The sequence below is a fragment of the Bufo bufo genome, chromosome 7 (genome assembly GCF_905171765.1).
Source record: "Bufo bufo chromosome 7, aBufBuf1.1, whole genome shotgun sequence".
Classification (NCBI taxonomy): Eukaryota; Metazoa; Chordata; class Amphibia; order Anura; family Bufonidae; genus Bufo; species Bufo bufo.
In genome coordinates, this window is record NC_053395.1 from 93,931,797 (window position 1) to 93,952,775 (window position 20,979).

General features: G+C 42.8%; 1 protein-coding gene across 1 annotated transcript in view; it reads right to left on the minus strand.

Moving 5' to 3' along the window:
- Window positions 1-20,979, minus strand: part of DNAH7 (dynein axonemal heavy chain 7) — a 574,291-nt gene that overhangs the window by 349,682 nt on the left and 203,630 nt on the right. Inside the window, exons 35-37 of the mRNA XM_040440176.1 lie at window positions 16,975-17,130; window positions 15,845-16,013; window positions 3,739-3,865 (exon numbers count right to left, since the gene is read on the minus strand). Of these exons, the coding sequence (XP_040296110.1) occupies window positions 3,739-3,865; window positions 15,845-16,013; window positions 16,975-17,130 (452 nt within the window). The remainder of the gene's footprint in view (window positions 1-3,738; window positions 3,866-15,844; window positions 16,014-16,974; window positions 17,131-20,979) is intronic.

The following is a 20,979-nucleotide window of genomic DNA, read 5'->3' on the forward strand; positions in this document are numbered from 1 at the left end:
GCAATAATTTTAATAAGAAAAAAGGACATCATCAATATAATAATATGGGATATTATAATCAATCTATCTATAATAGGTCAAATAACACCTATGTATATCCAACCAGGGACCAACTTAGATTTAACAACTGTAAGAATCCACCCAAAACCAAGACAGATTGTGGAGGAAGTATTAACAAAACAGGCAAAGTTAACCTCAGTGAAAATGGAAGGGAATCCATTAGTGTACAACAGATGGGACGTGGCCATAAAGCGATGGAGGATAGTAGGGATAAAAATTTAGTGATTACAGATAAGCATGATACAGATTTGAGTCATAATTTTCCACATCAGAGCATGCGGGGAGTACAGAGAGACCTTCCCCAAGAAAGGGCTACTAAGGAGACCTCGAACGCCCCAAAAAAGAAGCTACATCGAGGACATAGAGGTAGGGGACAGAAACCAAACCCCGGTAGGAAAGAAAAGCAAGGAGAATCAATAGGAATATTCAACCTAAGCAGTTATCCCCTTTCCAAAGAAGAGGAATTGGTCCTACAAAAAGGACTCAAGTTTGCTCCGAGTAATGGGATCAACAAATTTAGTTTATTCCTTGACATCCATAGATATATTAGAAAAATAAATATGGCAAAATATTATTTGAATATACAACAACCACTGCCGGCCAACATCTCAGTGACCACAGGGATTATGCATACCGACCTCCGGAACAAATCAAAATTTTGCCCCAAGAATAAGAATAATGAATGCATTGAGGCGTTCAAAAGAAGCCTTTTAAACGAACTAGAAAAAATAGATAGTAAACCCAAAAAACACAATCTTTCTAGTGAAGAAAAGGAGGCATTAAAAAGGTTGGAAAAGAATGACAAGATAGTCATAAAACCGGCCGATAAGGGGGTGAGGGGTTGTTTTAATGGATGTGGAACAATATAATTTGGAAATGAAAAGACTGCTTTCTGATAAGGATACCTACCTAGTGTTGAAGAACAATCCGTTAAATATGTATAAAATATGTATAAAAAACAACTAGAAGTGATCTTGAAGAAGGGTCTACAGAATGACGTTTTAAATAAAAAGGAGTTTGACTACCTCTCTCTAAAAAATACGGTCACCCCTGTCATATATTTTCTGCCAAAAATGCATAAGGATCCAAAACATCCCCCTGGGAGACCTATTGTGTCAGGGATTAATTCCCTGAACAGTAGAGTCTCTGAATATATTGATTATTTCCTGCAGAAATATGTTACAGTGGCCCCCTCCTATCTAAAAAACTCCACCAGTGTTATTGAACTTATAGAGGAGATTGGAGAAATCCAGGGAACCTTGTGTTTAGCCACAATAGATGTATCCTCCCTCTATACCTGTATCCCACAGGATTTGGGTATTAGAGGGGTCCAAGAAGCCCTAGATAGCGACCCTTATATGGGGATAGAACAAAAAAACTTCATTCTGGACTGTGTGGTCTTCTGCCTCACCCACAACTATTTTCTCTATAGAGATTCTTTTTACCTCCAACCCTCTGGCGTGGCGATGGGGGCGAAATTCGCCCCCAGCCTCGCCAACCTGTTTATGACCATGTGGGAGAGGGAGAGAATTGACACGATCCTCAATAAAAATCTAGGAAGCAGACAACTAAAAGTTTGGCGAAGGTACATAGACGACTGCCTCCTCATCTGGCAGGGTGAGAGGGAGGGTCTAGATACCTTCATAGCAGACATCAACCATAACCATTTCAATCTTAATTTTACCAGCCATATAAGTGCCACCTCCGTAGATTTTCTTGATTTAGTTATTTTTATAGAAGATAATAGACTTAAAACCAAGACCGTTTTTCTTCTATCTCTTCTCTACAGTGGTCTAAATATTTTTCTTCATACCCTTTTTCCAGAAATCTTTTTTTGACCATTAGACCCTGCTCTCTATAGTCCTCTATTTTGGTGCAATTTTTGGAGATACGTTGAAACTGGCTTTTGGGTATATTCTTAAGCCAAGATGGATGATGACAGCTATTTAATTCGATATATGTATTCACATCTACGGTCTTGAAAAAGGTCTTGTCATTCTTTTCCAACCTTTTTAATGCCTCCTTTTCTTCACTAGAAAGATTGTGTTTTTTGGGTTTACTATCTATTTTTTCTAGTTCGTTTAAAAGGCTTTTTTTGAACGCATCAATGCATTCATTATTCTTATTTTTGTGGCAAAATTTAGATTTGTTCCGGAGGTCGGTATGTGGTTGTTGTATATTCAAATAATATTTTGCCATATTTATTTTTCTAATATATCTATGGATGTCAAGGAATAAACTAAATTTGTTGATCCCTTTACTCGGAGCAAACTTGAGTCCTTTTTGTAGGACCAATTCCTCTTCTTTGGAAAGGGGAATAACTGCTTAGGTTGAATATTCCTATTGATTCCCCTTGCTTTTCTTTCCTACCGGGGTTTGGTTTCTGTCCCCTACCTCTATGTCCTCGATGTAGCTTCTTTTTTGGGGCGTTCTCGAGGTCTCCTTTGTAGCCCTTTCTTGGGGAAGGTCTCTCTGTACTCCCCGCATGCTCTGATGTGGAAAATTATGACTCAAATCTGTATCATGCTTATCTGTAATCACTAAATTTTTATCCCTACTATCCTCCATCGCTTTATGGCCATGTCCCATCTGTTGTACACTAATGGATTTCCTTCCATTTTCACTGAGGTTAACTTTGCCTGTTTTGTTAATACTTCTTCCACAATCTGTCTTGGTTTTGGGTGGAATCTTACAGTTGTTAAATCTAAGTTGGTCCCTGGTTGGATATACATAGGTGTTATTTGACCTATCATAGATAGATTGATTATAATATCCCATATTATTATATTGATGATCTCCTTTTTTCTTATTAAAATTATTGCCCTGATTGTAATAAGGAGTAAAATTGTCCCTCCGTCTATAGGGGAGGTTTCTCTGCTAACTTAAACTCAGTGGTATCCACTTAGTAATCAACGCCCCAGACGAAGCATTATGGCGAAACCCGGGTCAGCCAATACAGATTGTTTTTAAACACGTTTTTACACTTGTACTTTTGTGAGTATATTAAATATTTTTATCTGACATACTGGTACGTACTTCACCATTCTTGCGACCTCCTTCCTTTGAGATCCTTGGAAGTGGAAGTCCGGTGTTATCCTTTCCAAGCAGCATTTGACCTGTTGGACCGCAGTTTGGACGCAGATCTGCTGAATTGACGGCTCCAGACCTGTGCCTACTTTACTAACAGAGCTCTCTCATAGAGGACGCCGATGAGATCCTTATCCACGCGTTTTACAAGTGAAGTCTTGTGAGTATAATTTATCCACAAGGCGCGATAGGTGTTTCCAACATACTACACCATAGTGCGGTTTCTCTACTACAGTGTTCTGATAGAAGACATCGACAAGGCCTTATCCACGCGTTTTACAAGTGGAGTTTTGTGAGTATACCTTATTCACAAGTTGCGTTAGGTGTTTGGAGCTTACTACACCATAGTGCGTTTTTTCACCTTATTACAGGTTTCCATGCCATTGTTGAAAATTTATGTGTGCATGTGGTCCTATTAGTTGAAGACTCTTTTCGAACAAAGGTGCAGTAACCAGGCATTTTTCCAATGCACAGCAGCTCCTCTAAACAGTGGATCACCGTGGAGCCTGGAGTCATCAATTTTAAACTGCAGAAAAACCCCTTTTAAAAGCTTCAACTTTTGTTATTGGATAATAAATGTACTTTGTTTACCTTATTGAAAGATGCCATTCTAGTATCCTGGAGAATATAGTATACATAGAGTTGTCATCAAATTCATTAATTGTTATAGTGTTGAAATGTCTGAGGAATCGTGGGGTTATGACATTTCTTCCACCACCTAAACAGCAAAAAAATAAGAATTTATAATAGGAAAACATCTGCAGACTAAAGCCCTAAACCAGTGTCCTCAGGTAATAAGAGATGAGAAAACATGTGATTGATGCTGGACTCAAAAGGTCAAGATAATTTCTATTTTGTTTATGTAATATACCATGTTAATCTATTAGTCACATGGAAAACTAAGGATAGTACAGGAGTAAAGCAAAGCATTTTTAACTAGCAGTTTCAGACAGTTATTACAGTAAGAAAACATAGAAACATAGAATGTGTCGGCAGATAAGAACCATTTGGCCCATCTAGTCTGCCCAATATGCTGAATACTATGGATAGCCCCTGGCCCTATCTTATATGAAGGATGGCCTTATGCCTATCCCATGCATGCTTAAAGGGACACTGACAGGGCCAAAAAGCATATTTAGGTATATATATGACCGTACAGGTCTTATAAAGTGTATTAGAATCATGTAAGTATCCCCCCTGTCCACCTTATAACTACAGTAATGTGAAGTTTTATAACCTGCTGGAATCGGGTTCAATCTGCCCAAGGGGCGGTGTTTCACCTCAGCTTGCGCCCAGCCAGCCTCGCCACAACTGCCGTTTGAAGCGCCGCCCAGCTCATCAATATTCACTTCGCTGGGCGGCTACTAGTGTCCCCGGCTATCTTCAGCGCATGCGCCCGGCACCCTCACTGGCCGAGATCGCATCGCACCTGCGCACAGTCTCATTCTCAGAGGCAGCCTCTGAGAATGAGACTGTGCGCAGGCGGCGATGCGATCCCGGCCAGTGAGGGTGCCGGGCGCATGCGCTGAAGATAGCCGGGGACACTAGTAGCCGCCCAGCGAAGTGAATATTGATGAGCTGGGCGGCGCTTAAAACGGCAGTTGTGGCGAGGCTGGCTGGGCGCAAGCTGAGGTGAAACACCGCCCCTTGGGCAGATTGAACCCGATTCCAGCAGGTTATAAAACTTCACATTACTGTAGTTATAAGGTGGACAGGGGGGATACTTACATGATTCTAATACACTTTATAAGACCTGTACGGTCATATATATACCTAAATAGGCTTTTTGGCCCTGTCAGTGTCCCTTTAAACTCCTTCACTGTATTTGCAGCTACCACTTCTGCAGGAAGGCTATTCCATGCATCTACTACTCTCTTTGTAAAGTAATGCTTCCTGATATTACTTTAAACCTTTGCCCCTCTAATTTAAAACTATGTCCTCTTGTAGCAGTTTTTCTTCTTTTAAATATTCTCTCCTCTTTTACCTTGTTGATTCCCTTTATGTATTTAAAAGTTTCTATCATATCCCCTCTGTCTCGTCTTTCTTCCAAGCTATACATGTTAAGGTCCTTTAATCTTTCCTGGTAAGTTTTATGCTGCAATCCATGTACCAGTTTAGTAGCTCTTCTCTGAACTCTCTCCAAAGTATCAATATCCTTCTGGAGATATGGTCTCCAGTACTGCGCACAATACTCCAAATGAGGTCTCACTAGTGCTCTGTAGAGCGGCATGAGCACCTCCCTCTTTCTACTGGTAATGCCTCTCCCTATACACCCAAGCATTCTGCTAGCATTTCCTGCTGCTCTATGACATTGTCTGCCTACCTTTAAGTCTTCTGAAATAATGATCTCTAAATCCCTTTCCTCGGATACTGAGGTTAGGACTGTATCACTGATTTTATATTCTGATAGAAACATAGAATATCTTCAATAAATTACTATTAGTTTTGAATGATTAGAGATATGGTATTGGCAAAGTAGCGGAGCATGGATAATACAGTTTTAAAATATAGAGAAATGTACAGTGGATATAAAAAGTCTACACACCCCTGTTAAAATGTCAGGTTTCTGTGCTGTAAAAAAATGAGACAAAGATAAATCATTTCATAACTTTTTCCACCTTTAATGTGACCTATAAATTGTACAACTCAATTGAAAAACAAACTGAATTATTTTAGGTGGAGGGAAGAAAAAAAAAAAACTAAAATAATGTGGTTGCATAAGTGTGCCCACTCTCTTATAACTGGGGATGAAGCTGTGTTCAGAATTAAGCAATCACATTTAAAATAATGTTAAATAGGAGTCAGCATACACCTGCCATCATTTAAAGGGTCTCTGATTAACCCCAAATAAAGTTCAGCTGCTCTAGTTGGTCTTTCCTGAAATTTTCTTAGTCGCATCCCACAGCAAAAGCCATGGTCCACAGAGTGCTTCCAAAGCATCAGAGGGATCTCATTGTTAAAAGGTATCAGTCAGGAGAAGGGTACAAAAGAATTTACAAGGCATTAGATATACCATGGAACACAGTGAAGACAGTGACATTACCAAGAACTGGATCACAATTGATGAAAAGACGAGAAGAAAACTGGTCTGGGAGGCTACCAAGAGGCCTACAGCAACATTAAAGGAGCTGCAGGAATATCTGGCAAGTACTGGCTGTGTGGTACATGTGACAACAATCTACCGTATTCTTCATATGTCTGGGCTATGGGGTAGAGTGGCAAGACGAAAGCCTTTTCTTACAAAGAAAAACATCCAAGCCAGGCTACATTTTGCAAAAACACATCTGAAGTCTACCAAAAGCATGTGGGAAAAGGTGTTATGGTCTGATGAAACCAAGGTTGAACTTTTTGGCCATAATTCCAAAAGATTAGAGTTGAGCGGACACCTGGATGTTCGGGTTCGACAAGTTCGGCCGAACTTTTGGGCACTAAAATGGCTCTAAAATAGTCCTGGAAAAGGCTAGAGGGCTGCAAAAGGCATCAAAATGTGCTTAAGAGCATGGCAACTGTTCTGCAAACAAATGTGGATAGGGAAATGACTTAAAATAACATAAAATACAGAAAAATTAAAAATAACAATCTGGATCTAGGAGTAGGAGGTTGAGGAGGCGGTGGATAGGTGGATGTGGCGGTGTAGGTTGACGTGGCGGTGTAGGTGGAAGCAGCGGTGAAGGAGGAATAGGTAGCCAACACTGATTTTATTTTTTATTTTTAAATTGGGGTATCCCCCAAAATATTGGGACATATAACAAAATAAAACAAAGAATAAGTGCACTTGAGTACAAGAATGGATGGTTGAGGCTGGTATAAATGTCTATTCTGCACAAGGTGCGGACAAGTCCTGTGGGATCCATGCCTGGGTTCATTTTAATAAACGTAAGCTTGTCCACATTGGCTGTGGCCTGTGATAAAGCTCTCTGCCGTGCTAAACACACATTCACACTATACACTGGCTGCAGGGCAGATCAGCACCTCCAAGGCTGACAAAGCTTTTCCACATTTGGGCAATGCTAACCCTGCCTTCTCAGGTGCTGGCGGTGCCCCAGCTGCGTTGGCGACCTCTTCCTCCTCCTCTGCCTTTGCCTTCTGCTTCCACTGTGCCCCCGCTGTCAGGTGGGAATGCCATCAGCAGCGTGCGCTTGTAGTCGCGCATCTTCCGATCAGTAACAGATGTTTTCACTAAATTTAGTTCCCTGTCAGCAATGCAGAGCATGGGATCATTTACGGCAAAAGGGGGTTCATGTCACCCAGCAATACAACAGAGGATTTTGAGAGATTTAGGCCCATGTCACCCAGGCACAGCAGGGGTTCATTCACGGCAAAAGGGGGTTCTTGTCACCCAGCAATAGAACAGAGGATTTTGAGAGATTTAGGCCCCTGTCACCCAGGCACAGCAGGGGTTCATTCACGGCAAAAGGGGGTTCTTGTCAACCAGCAATAGAACAGAGGATTTTGAGAGATTTAGGCCCCTGTCACCCAGGCACAGCAGGGGTTCATTCACGGCAAAAGGGGGTTCATGTCACCCAGCAATAGAACAGAGGATTTTGAGAGATTTAGGCCCATGTCACCCAGGCACAGCAGGGGTTCATTCACGGCAAAAGGGGGTTCATGTCACCCAGCAATAGAACAGAGGATTTTGAGAGATTTAGGCCCATGTCACCCAGGCACAGCAGGGGTTTGTATACGCCAAAAATGGTAAAATGTCACCCGACAATTGAAAATTAAAAAAAATTCAATTTAGGGCACTAAAATTGCCACTTTTTTGCATTAAAATGGCTCTAAAATAGTCCTTGAAAAGACTAGAGGGATGTAAAAGGCAGTAAAATGTACTTAAGAGCATGGCAACTGCTCTGCAAACAAATGTGGATAGGGAAATAACTTAAAATGAAATAAAATAACAAAAAATTACAAATTATTAACCTGCAACTCAGAGAAGGAGGTGGATATGGAGTCGGAGGTTGAGGAGGCGGTGAATGTGGTGTTGAAGGTGGAGGCAGCAATGGAGGAGGAAGAGGTAGCCAACAATGTTTATTTTTTTTTTTTTTATTGGGGTAAGTATCCCCCAAAATATTGGGACAAAAAAAGAAAACAAAGAATCATTGCACTTGACTTGAGTACAAGAATGTATGTTTGATGGTGGTATAAATGTCTATTCTGCACAAGGTACAGACAAGTCTTGTGGGATCCAAGCCTGGTTCATTTTAATGAACGTGAGCTTGTCCACGTTGGCTGTGGACAGACGGCTGAGTCTGTCTGTAATGACGCCTCCTGCCGTGCTAAATACACGTTCAGAGAGTACACTGGCTGCAGGGCAGGCAGCACCTCCAAGGCATACAGGGCAAGCTCTGGCCATGTGGACAATTTGGAGACCCAGAAGTTGAATGGGGCAGAACCATCAGTCAGTACGTGTAGGCGTGTGCACAGGTACTGTTCCACCATGTTGTTCAAATGCTGCCTCCTGCTAACACGCTCCATATCAGCAGTTGGGGCCGGTTGTTGTTAACCCTGCCTTCTGAGGTGCTGGCGCTGACACAGCTGCGTTGGCGACCTCTTCCTCCTCGCCTGCCTTTGCCTTGTGCTTCCATTTGTCCCCCGGAGTCAGTCGGGAATGCTCTCAGGAGCGCATCTACCAGCATGCGCCTGTAGTCGCGCATCTTCCGATCACGCTCCAGTGAGGGAATTAAGGATGGCATATTGTCTTTGTTATGGGGATCCAGCAGGGTGGCCACCCAGTAATCAGCACACGTTAAAATGTGGGCAACTCTGCAGTCGTTGCGCAGGCACTGCAGCATGTAGTCGCTCATGTGTGCCAGGCTGCCCAGAGGTAAGGACAAGCTGTCCTCTGTGGGAGGCGTATCGTCTGCGTCCTCCGTATCCCCCCAGCCACGCACCAGTGATGGGCCCGAGCTGCGTTGGATGCCACCCTGCTGTGAACATGCTTCATGCCCATCCTCCTCATCCTCATCCTCCAGTAGTGGGCCCTGGCTGGCCAAATTTGTACCTGGCCTCTGCTGTTGCAAAAAAATCCTCTTTCTGAGCCACTTCTAAAAGACTGGCCTGAAAGTGTTAGAGATGATCCCTTTTCCTCCTCCTCGTCCTGGGCCACATCCTCTTCCATCATCGCCCTAAGTGTTTTCTCAAGGAGACATAGAAGTGGTATTGTAACATTGATAACGGCGTCATTGCCACTGTCCATGTTGGTGGAGTACTCAAAACAGTGCACACAGGTCTCGCATGGAGGCCCAGTCATTGGTGGTGAAGCAGTGCTGTTCCGCAGTGCGACTCACCCGTGCGTGCTGCAGCTGAAACTCTACTATGGCCTGCTGCTGCTCGCACAGTCTCTCCAGCATGTGCAAGGTGGAGTTCCACCTGGTGGGCACGTCGCATATGAGGCGGTGAGCGGGAAGGCCGAAGTTACACTGTAGAGCAGACAGCCGAGCGGCGGCAGGATGAGAACTCCGGAAGCGCGCACAGACGTCCCGCACCTTATGCAGCAGCTCTGACATGTCGGGGTAGTTGTGAATGAATTTCTGCACCACCAAATTCAGCACATGCGCCAGGCAAGGGATGTGCGTCAAACCGGCTAGTCCCAGAGCTGCAACGAGATTTTGCCCATTATCGCACACCACCAGGCCGGGCTTGAGGCTCAGTGGCAGCAACCACTCGGTCGGTCTGTTGTTCTATACCCCGCCAAAACTCCTGTGCGGTGTGGGGCCTGTCCCCCAAACACATCAGTTTCAGAACGGCCTGCTGACGCTTACCCCCGGCTGTGCTGAAGTTGGTGGTAAAGGTCTGTCGCTGACCGGATGAGGAGGTGGTAGAAGAGGAGGAGGAAGCAGAGTAGGAAAAGGAGACAACAGGAGGCAAAGAAAGATGCCCTGCGATCCTTGGCGGCGGAAGGACGTGCGCCAAACAGCTCTCCGCCTGGGGCCCACCCGCTACTACATTTATCCAGTGTGCAGTTAGGGAGATATAGCGTCCCTGGCCGTGCTTACTGGTCCACGTATCTGTGGTTAGGTAGACCTTGCCACAGATGGCATTGCGCAGTACACACTTGATTTTATCCGATACTTGGTTGTGCAGGGAGAGCACGGCTCTCCTGGAGAAGTAGTGGCGGCTGGGAACGACGTACTGTGGGACAGCAAGCGACATGAGCTGTTTGAAGCTGTCCGTCTCCACCAGCCTGAATGACAGCATTTCAAAGGCCAGCAGTTTAGAAATGCTGGCATTCAGGGCCAGGGATCGAGGGTGGCTAGGTGGGAATTTAAGCTTTCTCTGCAAGGTTTGTGAGATGGAGAGCTGAACGCTTCCGTGTGACATGGTGGAGATGCTTGGTGACGGAGGTGGTGTTGCTGGTGGCACATCCTCTGTTTGCTGGGCGGCAGGTGCCAACGTTCCTCCAGAGGCGGAGGAAGAGGCCGAGGCTGCAGCAGAAGAGGGAGCAGGAGGTGCCTGAGCCCTTTCTTGGTTTTGAAGGTGCTTACTCCACTGCAGCCGTGTCTCGCATGTAGATGCCTGGTCATGCAGGTTGTGCTAAGGTTCAGAACGTTAATGCCTCGCTTCAGGCTCTGATGGCACAGCGTGCAAACTACTCGGGTCTTGTCGTCAGCACATTGTGTAAAGAAGTGCCATGCCAGGGAACTCCTTGAAGCTGCCTTTGGTGTGCTCGGTCCCTGGCTGCTCTGCTTTTGCACCCTGCTCCCGCTTTTGCTACGCTGTTGGCTCGGTCTCACCACTGCCTCTTCCTCCGAACTCTGAAAGTCAGTGGCACGACCTTCATTCCATGTGGGGTCTAGGACCTCATCGTCCCCTGCATCGTCTTCCACCCAGTCTTCCTCCCTGACTTCCTTTTCGGTCTGCACACTGCAGAAAGACGCAGCAGTTGGCACCTGTGTTTCGTCATCATCAGAAACGTGCTGAGGTGGTATTCCCATGTCCTCATCAGGAAACATAAGTGGTTGTGCGTCAGTGCATTCTATGTCTTCCACCCCTGGGGAAGGGCTAGGTGGATGCCCTTGGGAAACCCTGCCAGCAGAGTCTTCAAACAGCATAAGAGACTGCTGCATGACTTAAGGCTCAGACAGGTTCCCCGATATGCACGGGGGTGATGTGACAGACTGATGGGCATGGGTTTCAGGCACCACCTGTGCGCTTTCTGCAGAAGACTGGGTGGGAGATAATGTGAACGTGCTGGATCCACTGTCGGCCACCCAATTGACTAGCGCCTGTACTTGCTCAGGCCTTACCATCCTTAGAACGGCAGTAGCCCCGACCAAATATCGCTGTAAATTCTGGCGGCTACTGGGACCTGAGTTAGTAGGTTCAGTAGGACGTGTAGCTGTGGCAGAACGGCCACGTCCTCTCCCTGCACCAGAGGCTCCACCAACACCACCACGACCATGACCGCGTCCCTTATTAGATGTTTGCCTCATAGTTAGAGTTCACCAAGCAAAGTAAAAAGTGGTTAAGTCTGTTAAAAATAATTAACCGCCAATAAAAACCCTGATGTAGGTTATTGCACAAATTTATTTATTTTAACTCTATATGACAGCAGTATTTGTGGCCTAAATGTCACAGTCACTTATGCACGTCTAATCCTAGTTGTGCTGTATATCAGAGTTTTTTTTTTTTAACCCCAGTAAGCAAAAAGCCGTATTTCAGGCCTAAATGTGACACTCACTTATGCACGTGTAATCCCAGATGTGCAGTATATCAGAGGCTTTTTCCAGCCAAGTAAGCCAAAGCCGTATTTCTGGCCTAAATGTTACACTCACTTATGCACGTCTAATCCCAGATGTGCACTATATGAAACAGATGTATATTTTTCACCCCACTAAACAAAAAGCTGTATTTCTGGCCTAAATGTGACAATCACTTATGCACGTCTAATCCCAGATGTGCACTATATGAAACAGATGTATTTTTTTTTACCCCAGTAAATAAAAAGCTGTATTTCTGGACTTGCAGACATGCAGATAGCCTGTGCTGGTGCACTATCGTTGCATAAAATGACTGCCGATTGTGTATTGATATTGACTAACTGAAGAAAAAAAAGTTTGTTTTCAGTAGTAGTTGGCTCAGGGCAGGCTTAAAAAAATTGTGCACTGCACCCACAAAACACATTTGCTCTAGATCGCTGAGTAAAGAAGCAGTTCTGAATCTTCATAAGATTTCTCCCTGATCTCTCCCTCACAGCAGCTGCAGCCTCTCTCTACACTAATCCGAGCAGAGTGACGGGCGGCGCTACGTGACTCCAGCTTAAATAGAGGCTGGGTCACATGCTGCAGTTGGCCATTCACAGCCATGCCAATAGTAGGCATGGCTGTGATGGCTTTTTGGGGCTAGTAGTATGACGCTTGTCGATTGGCTGCTTTGCAGCCTTTCAAAAAGCGCCATAAAAATCGCTGAACACCGAACCCGAACCCGAACTTTTACGTAAATGGTCAGGTTCGGGTCCGGGTGCCGAAAACCCTAAAGTTCGGGTTTACTCAACTCTACAAAAGATATGTTTGGCCCAAAAACAACACTGCACATCACCAAAAGAACACCATACCCACAGTGAAGCATGCTGGTGGCATCATCATGCTTTGGGGCTGTTTTTCTTCAGCTGGAATTGGGGCCTTAGTTAAGCTAGAGGGAATTATAAACAGTTCCAAATACTAGTCAATATTGGCACAAAACCTTCAGGCTTCTGCTAGAAAGCTGAGCATGAAGAGGAACTTCATCTTTCAGCATGACAGCGACCCGAAGCATACATCATAATCAACAAAGGAATGGCTTCACCAAAAGAAGATTAAAGTTTTGGAATGGCCCAGCAAGAGCCCAGAACTGAATCCGATTAAAAATATGTGGGATGATCTAAAGAGGGCTGTCCACAGGAGATGCCCTCGCAATCTGACAGATTTGGAGTCTTTTTGCAGACAACAGTAGGCAAATCTTGCCAAGTCAATATGTGCCATGCTGATAGACTCATACCCCAAAAGACTGAGTGCTGTAATAAAATCAAAAGGTGCTTCAACAAAGTATTAGTTTAAGGGTGTGCACACTTATGCAACCATATTATTTTATTTTTATATTTTTTCTTCCCTCTACCTAAAAGATTTTAGTTTGTTTTTCAATTGAGTGGTACAGTTTATAGGTCACATTAAAGGTGGAAAAAGTTCTGAAATTATTTATGTTTGTCTCATTTTTTTACATCTCAGAAACCTGACATTTTAACAGGGGTGTGTAGACTTTTTATATCCACTGTATATATTATTCAAAACAAAGTGTAGACCAACTTGTTGAACAGCATAGAAGCCCTGGCATTGTAGGCAGCACTGAGCATGCCCAAAAGACATACACTTTAGACCCTACTGTAGATGTGCCAATGTGTGCCACTTCTTAGACAGATTTTTGGTGCAGACACATCAGTAAATCTATCCAATATTGAAATGCCCAATCCTTCTTTCACCTGATATCGGTCATCGGATAGATGACTCGAAAGATCTTCACAGCTGAAGAGACGCGAGTAAAACTGAATTTCTAAATGTAAGTTCTGGCCTATAGGTTTTGCAGGTTTTTACAGATATGATAAATAATGTAAATAAAAACAATCTCAGTCTATTGTATTAAAAATAGATCATAGACCACATATCAGATGTTAAAGGGGTTGTCTGCGTTCAGAGCTGAACCCGGACATGCCCATATTTTCACCCAGGGCAAGGGCTCTTTTGTTTACAATAACACACTACCGGGCGAAGGCTTCCGCCCAGCAGTGTGTTTTCGGTGACGTCCCTAGCTCAGATGGGCGTGCTTTAGCGCGTCCCTAGCCGTTTTACTGGCTAGGGCAGCCCTAAAGACCGCCCATCAGTGCCGGTGAGGTCACCGGGATTTTTGGCAGCCCCATGGAGAGCCCGGTTCATCAGCGGAAATCCTGAAAATGCCTTTGCCCTGCGCGATTTAGTGCAGGGCAAAGGAGACCATCGGAGCATGAACTACTCCAATACTCAAGTCACAGGGGCTGCCTGGGGGAAAATAGAGGTATGTATGGGTTCAGCTCTGAATCCGGACAACCCCTTTAAAAGAAAGACTTTTTACCATTTAATGAAAAAAAGTAACTAATTTAGAACCTGATGGCAGCAACATCTCAAAAAAGTTGGGACAAGGCTATGTCTATCCTTGTGTAGCATTCTCTCTTCTTTTAAAAACAGTCTGCAAATGTCAGGGAAGTGAGGACACCAATTGCTGGAGTTTTGGGAGAGGAATATTGTCCTATTCTTGTCTGATGTAGGATTCTAGCTGCTCAACAGTCCTGGGTCTTCTTTGTCCAATTTATTGTTTCATGATGCGCTAATTTATGTTGGTGAAAGGTCTGGACTACAAATATGCCAGTTCAGCACCTGGACTCTTCTTCTGTGAAGCCATGTTCTGGTAATTGATGCACTATGTAGTTTAGCATTGTCCTGCTGAAATATGCAAGACCTTTCCTGAAAGACAAATTGTCTGGATGGGAGCATATGTTGTTCTAAAACCTCTATATACTGTTCTGCATTTATAGTGCCTTTCCAGATGTGTAAGCTGTCCATGCTTAACTTGCATTTATGGACTGCACGGTGAACTGAGCTCAAAGTAAATGACTGTATGAAGTATTATGCTGAGGAACTTTTTCTGAAACTGTTCCACAACTTAGATGCAGTTTTTTGGCAGATTGGTAGACCTCTGCCCATCTTTGCTACTGAGAGAACCTAACATGCTCATTTAATACCCATAAGGCTACTTTGACACTTTGGGTTTTTGCCTGATTCGGCATGGATCAGCAAAAACTCTTCTGTTACTGATAATACAAACAGGCTGCATCCGTTATGAACGGATCCGGTTGTATTATCTTTAACATAGCAAGGACGGATCAGTCATAAACACCATTGAAAGTCAATGGTGAACGGATCCGTTTTCTATTGTGTCAGAGAAAACAAATCCGTCCCCATTGACTTGCGTTGTGGGTCATGACGGATCCGTTTTACTCCGCATCCCATGACGGAAAGAAAACCGGAGCTTGATGAGATTTGCTCAGTATGGGAACACAACCAAATGGAATGGAATGCATTTTGAAGCATTCCGTACTGTTCAGTTACATTTTGTCCCTATTGACAATTAATGGGGACAAAATGGAAGCATTTTTCTCCGGTATTGAGATCCTCTGCCGGATCTCAATACCGGAAAATAGAAACGCTAGTGTAAAAGTAGCCTTAGTTGCAAATTGCTCCTCCAGCTGTTTTTTATTAGTAACACTTACTTTTACAGCCTTTTGTTGCCCCTGTCCCAAGGTTTTTGAGGTGTGCTGTTGCCATCATTAATAAATGAGTTTTTGTTTTCATAAAATGGTAAAATGTCTCACTTTCAACATCTGAAATGTGTTCTATGATCTATTGTGAATAAAATATTGGTCTATAAGATTTGCAGATCATTGCATTTTGTTTTTATTTACGTTTTACACAGTGTCCCAAGTTTTTGGAATTGGGGTTGTACTGTATATTTTTTATATTGTGTTAGAATGATGCAACATTTATTACATTGAAATTTGTTCTGATTAGAAAAAAAAAAAATCAATGTAATGATAAATAATAGTCAAATGTACAGAATGCATGGAGTCTTGGATATTTGTATTGGATCTAATGCTTATGCAACATATATTGTAAAGTTATGAGTATAAAATTACCTGCTGGTCCCATAGCACACATGATTTGTACATCAATTAACTTGATCATAGAGCAGTCTTTCAGATCATACCAGTTCCAATGATCTAACCACTGGCGGAGTAATTCTACAGGTGGCTGAGCACCATAAACCTCTCTCGCAGGCATGTTCACATCATCCACAAAAACAACCTAGAAACAATATCATGTGAATGTTGCATCACTATACACTTCACATATTTACTATAAGCAGCAGAATGTCAATATTTATTTAAGTAAATGTCCAGTTCTTCAAACAGTTTCATTGTTTAGTTCAAACCTCTGAGCTGATTCATTTATTTATATCTCTTAGGGCTTGTAAACACATCTGTATCGGAGGTTCGGAGCCTCTATCAGAGATTTCTTCAAAAAGACTGGAGAAAACACTCCTGCATAAAGGGCTTCTTGGTCTGGTAAAAAAACATGATCCCAAACGGAAACTAGACAGATCCCATTGTAGTGAACAAGTCTGTTCAGCTCCGTTCATCTCCATTATGTGCTGAACCATTATTTCCATTGTTATACTCCTAACAGCAGAAAATATATAGCAATGATGTGAACTCAACCTCAAAAGGGAATCTGTCAGCAGATTTGTACCTATGAAACTGGCAGATCTGTTGCATGTGCGCTTGGCAGTTGAAAGCATCTGTGTTGGTCCCATGAGCCCCCTCGAATTTGATTGGCAAGGCCTGGCATTATGATGTTTTCACTGCCTGATCCTGTCAATTAAAGTGGAGAGGGCATGGCTGTTGCAGAGAAAGCTGGGCCTCTAGGTGTAATGGCAACGCCGCCATTGCTCCTAGAATTTCATTTGCACATATTACAATTTCATTTTTCTCAGCAATGCGGGCACATATGAACATGGGACCAACACAGATACCTTCAGCTGTCACGCACACATGTAACAGGTCAGCCAGTTTCATAGGTACAATTCTGCTGACAGATGCCCTTTAGTTTGTACGTTCTTTTTGAGACGTGAGACAAATGGCTGCTTAGTTCTGTGTTCAAAAATCTGTAACAAAGACCGCTCTATTAAGTTACATAGTATTACACACTAAAATGTGCCTGAGGTCATATGTAAAGAAATGTATAAAGTGAACACTGCAATTGTTACCATTTTCTTTCCTAGGGGAGGACCAAAGACTCCTTTTCTTCTTTTGTCAAGCCTAGACATAATAATGCTTTGAGTTTGAGCTGCTGTCGTCTGAGCCGAGAAATTGATCAGCAATGGTTTGTATGTTTCTTTATCCAAACTGTTTAACAGGAAATCCTAAAAAATATTTATAACAAAAAATAATAATAATCACAAATAATAATAAACTACAATAAAAAAATTAATGTGTGGTTTCTCTGGGATTTGTAAATGTTGTTAGAATGTTAAGGACATGGCAGATATAGGCCTCATGCACCTGAATGGATGTATTTTGTGGTCCGTAAAACATGGATCCGCAAAATCCAGATGTGAAGTCCATGTTGCATCTGTTTTTTTTTGCAGATCCACTGACTTCAATGGGCCTGTGGTATGCATTTTGCAACCAAGCACAGGACCTGTTCTATCATTTTGCACAATAGACATAAAAATGCGGAAAGCAAAAGACAGACCATGGAGGTCATTTATTAAACAGAAATACACCTAAATTAGGCATATTTCAAGGGCAGATTTTAGCGCAACGGTCATTTGCGCCACAATCTGCGACTTCTCCCCGGTCATGCCAGGTCTAAAAAAGTGGGCATGGGCAGGGAAGGGGACAGGCCCGTCTCATTCATCATTTTCTACTTTTTTTTAGGTGCAGAAAATGGCCTAATGTAAGACAGCTCGAAAGCACATGATCTGCCGTAGTTATGTAAAAACGCTAGTCTTAATAAATAAATGTGCCCCCATGTTCCTATATTTGGCCGCAAAATGCCGAACAAGGACCAACTGAAGTTAATGGGTCCACAAGAAAAACGGATGCCACATGGATGTCATCCATATTTGGGACACACATTTTGCAGACCGCAAAATACATACGGTTTTGTGAATGAGGTCATATTCTGTTATGCTTCAAATATGTGCTATGTGAACATTGTTGCTTGCTTTGTTGCATTCTTCACTGCATTGTACAGTCGTGGCCAAAAGTTTTGAGAATGACAAAAATATTAGTTTTCACAAAGTTTGCTGCTAAACTGCTTTTAGATCCTTGCACTTCATACGTTTCAAAGGCTTTTATCGACAATTACATGACATTTATGCAAAGAGTCAGTATTTGCAGTGTTGGCCCTTCTTTTTCAGGACCTCTGCAATTCGACTGGGCATGCTCTCAATCAACTTCTGGGCCAATTCCTGACTGATAGCAACCCATTCTTTCATAATTACTTCTTGGAGTTTGTCAGAATTAGTGGGTTTTTGTTTGTCCACCTGCCTCTTGAGGATTGACCACAAGTTCTCAAATGGGATTAAGATCTGGGGAGTTTCCAGGCCATGGACCCAAAATGTCAAAGTTTTGGTCCCCCGAGCCACTTAGTTATCACTTTTGCCTTATGGCACGGTGCTCCATCGTGCTGGAAAATGCATTGTTCTTCACCAAACTGTTGTTGGATTGTTGGAAGAAGTTGCTGTTGGAGGGTGTTTTGGTACCATTTTTTATTCATGGCTGTGTTTTTGGGCAAAATTGTGAGTGAGCCCACTCCCTTGGATGAGAAGCAACCCCACACATGAATGGTCTCAGGATGCTTTACTGTTGGCATGACACAGGACTGATGGTAGCGCTCACCTTTTCTTCTCCGGACAAGCCTTTTTCCAGATGCCCCAAACAATCGGAAAGAGGCTTCATCGGAGAATATGACTTTGCCCCAGTCCTCAGCAGTCCATTCACCAAACTTTCTGCAGAAGATCAATCTGACCCTGATGTTTTTTTTGGAGAGAAGTGGCTTCTTTGCTTCCCTTCTTGACACCAGGCCATCTTCCAAAAGTCTTCGCCTCACTGTGCATGCAGATGCGCTCACACCTGCCTGCTGTCATTCCTGAGCAAGCTCTGCACTGGTGGCACTACGATCCCGCAGCTGAATCCTCTTTAGGAGACGATCCTGGCGCTTGCTGGACTTTCTTGGATGCCCTGAAGCCTTCTTAACAAGAATTGAACCTCTTTCCTTGAAGTTCTTGATGATCCTATAAATTGTTGATTGAGGTACAATCTTAGTAGCCACAATATCCTTGCCTGTGAAGCCATTTTTATGCAACGCAATGATGGCTGCACGCGTTTCTTTGCAGGTCACCATGGTTAACAATGGAAGAACAATGATTTCAAGCATCACCCTCCTTTTAACATGTCAAGTCTTCCATTTTAACCAAATCAGCCTGACATAATGATCTCCAGCCTTGTGCTCGTCAACATTCTCACCTGAGTTAACAAGACGATTACTGAAATGATCTCAGCAGGTCCTTTAATGACAGCAATGAAATGCAGTGGAAAGGTTTTTTTGGGATTAAGTTAATTTTCATGGCAAAGAAGGACTATGCAATTCATCTGATCACTCTTCATAACATTCTGGAGTATATGCAAATTGCTATTATAAAAACTTAAGCAGCAACTTTTCCAATTTCCAATATTTATGTAATTCTCAAAACTTTTGGCCACGACTGTACAAAATACAATAGCTTTGAATGTGGAAGGACAGTATCTTAATGACCACTAAAAGAGATTTATTTCATTTTAGGATATCAATTTTTGGCCAGATTAACAATGCAGATTTTAATGCAGTCTTTATATTTAAAGCCAAGAACTGGATCTGACCTATGGTGTGATATCAGCAAGCTTTGTAAAAGACTTTCTTGATCACACAGAACAGGATCCAAGCCCATCATTGCTACTAAATATACAGTACAACCCTTGAATATAGCTATCCTGAGCGTAAGTAGTAGTAATGATAGCTAAGAGACATCACAGCACAAAAATGCAACTTAAAGGGTTTCTGTCACCTGAAAAATGGGTATTAAGCTGGCTGACATTAGCGATGTGCTAATGTCAGCTGAACATAACTATATTAGTGTCATCTCACTGCCTAAAGCCTTTTTGAGAAAAACGAACTTTTATAATATGCTAATTAGCCTCTAGGAGCAGGGGGAGCATTGCACCTGCTACTAGAGGCTCCGTTTGCCCACCTCTCTTCATGCACTTTTTCTCTTGATTGACAGGGCCAGGGCAGCGCTGCTCTCCTTCTGCCGACCGTGTCTGCAGTGTAAATCTCGCGCTGTTCAGTATTCGGCACAGGCGCAGTGAGGAACCCAGCAGCCGCTGAGCGTACTTCTCTAATATAGTTATGTTCAGCTGACATTAGCACATCGCTAATGTCAGCCAGCTTAATAACCATTTTTCAGATGACAGAAACCCTTTACTCTCCACTGATTGCACATATAATAAGTTAATATGTTTAGTTGTGGAAAAAACAATACAGTTGTGTTTTATTGAATATGCATTGATGTGTGTATGAGTTTAGTCTGCTGTTTCAACAGATTGATTAAATACATATCGTCCACACAAGCTGCTGTGGAGATGTGAGGAACTTTTTCCATGCAGATCAAACAATAAAAAACACAAATATTTAGGAATATAAATTAGGAAAAAAAACTAGGATGTTACAGTCTATCCAGGGATGCCAACCATCCATAAATTCTTGGACAGTCATTAAAAATAGAAAACATATTTCCAGTGTCTGAGGAAAAAAATTTAATTATATTTTTCAAGCTGGGAAGATTCTAGACATTGTGTGATGATGATCCTTTTTATTGTTTTAGAGTGTGTGCTATATTAGATATGTGTGTGTCACATATATCATTATGTAGAGTATATGTGATAATATATATATAATCTTCATTATCTACTACAGAAAATTAGCTTTCCATATGTTTTGTTAAAATTGCCCAAGTAAAAAAAAATATTTAAAAAATGTCTCTGTATATGTGGTAAAATAACAAAAGAATCGATACTCTCCTCTCTTTTCTCCCTCATTTCTTCTGGCACTGAGCTCCAGTCCTACACGTTGCTGTTTGTTTTCCTGTCTGCAGCGGTGATGTAATGTGCCAATCACTAGCCTCAGCAGTGATGTACCGTGTACAATGACTGGCTGCAGCCGTGACCTG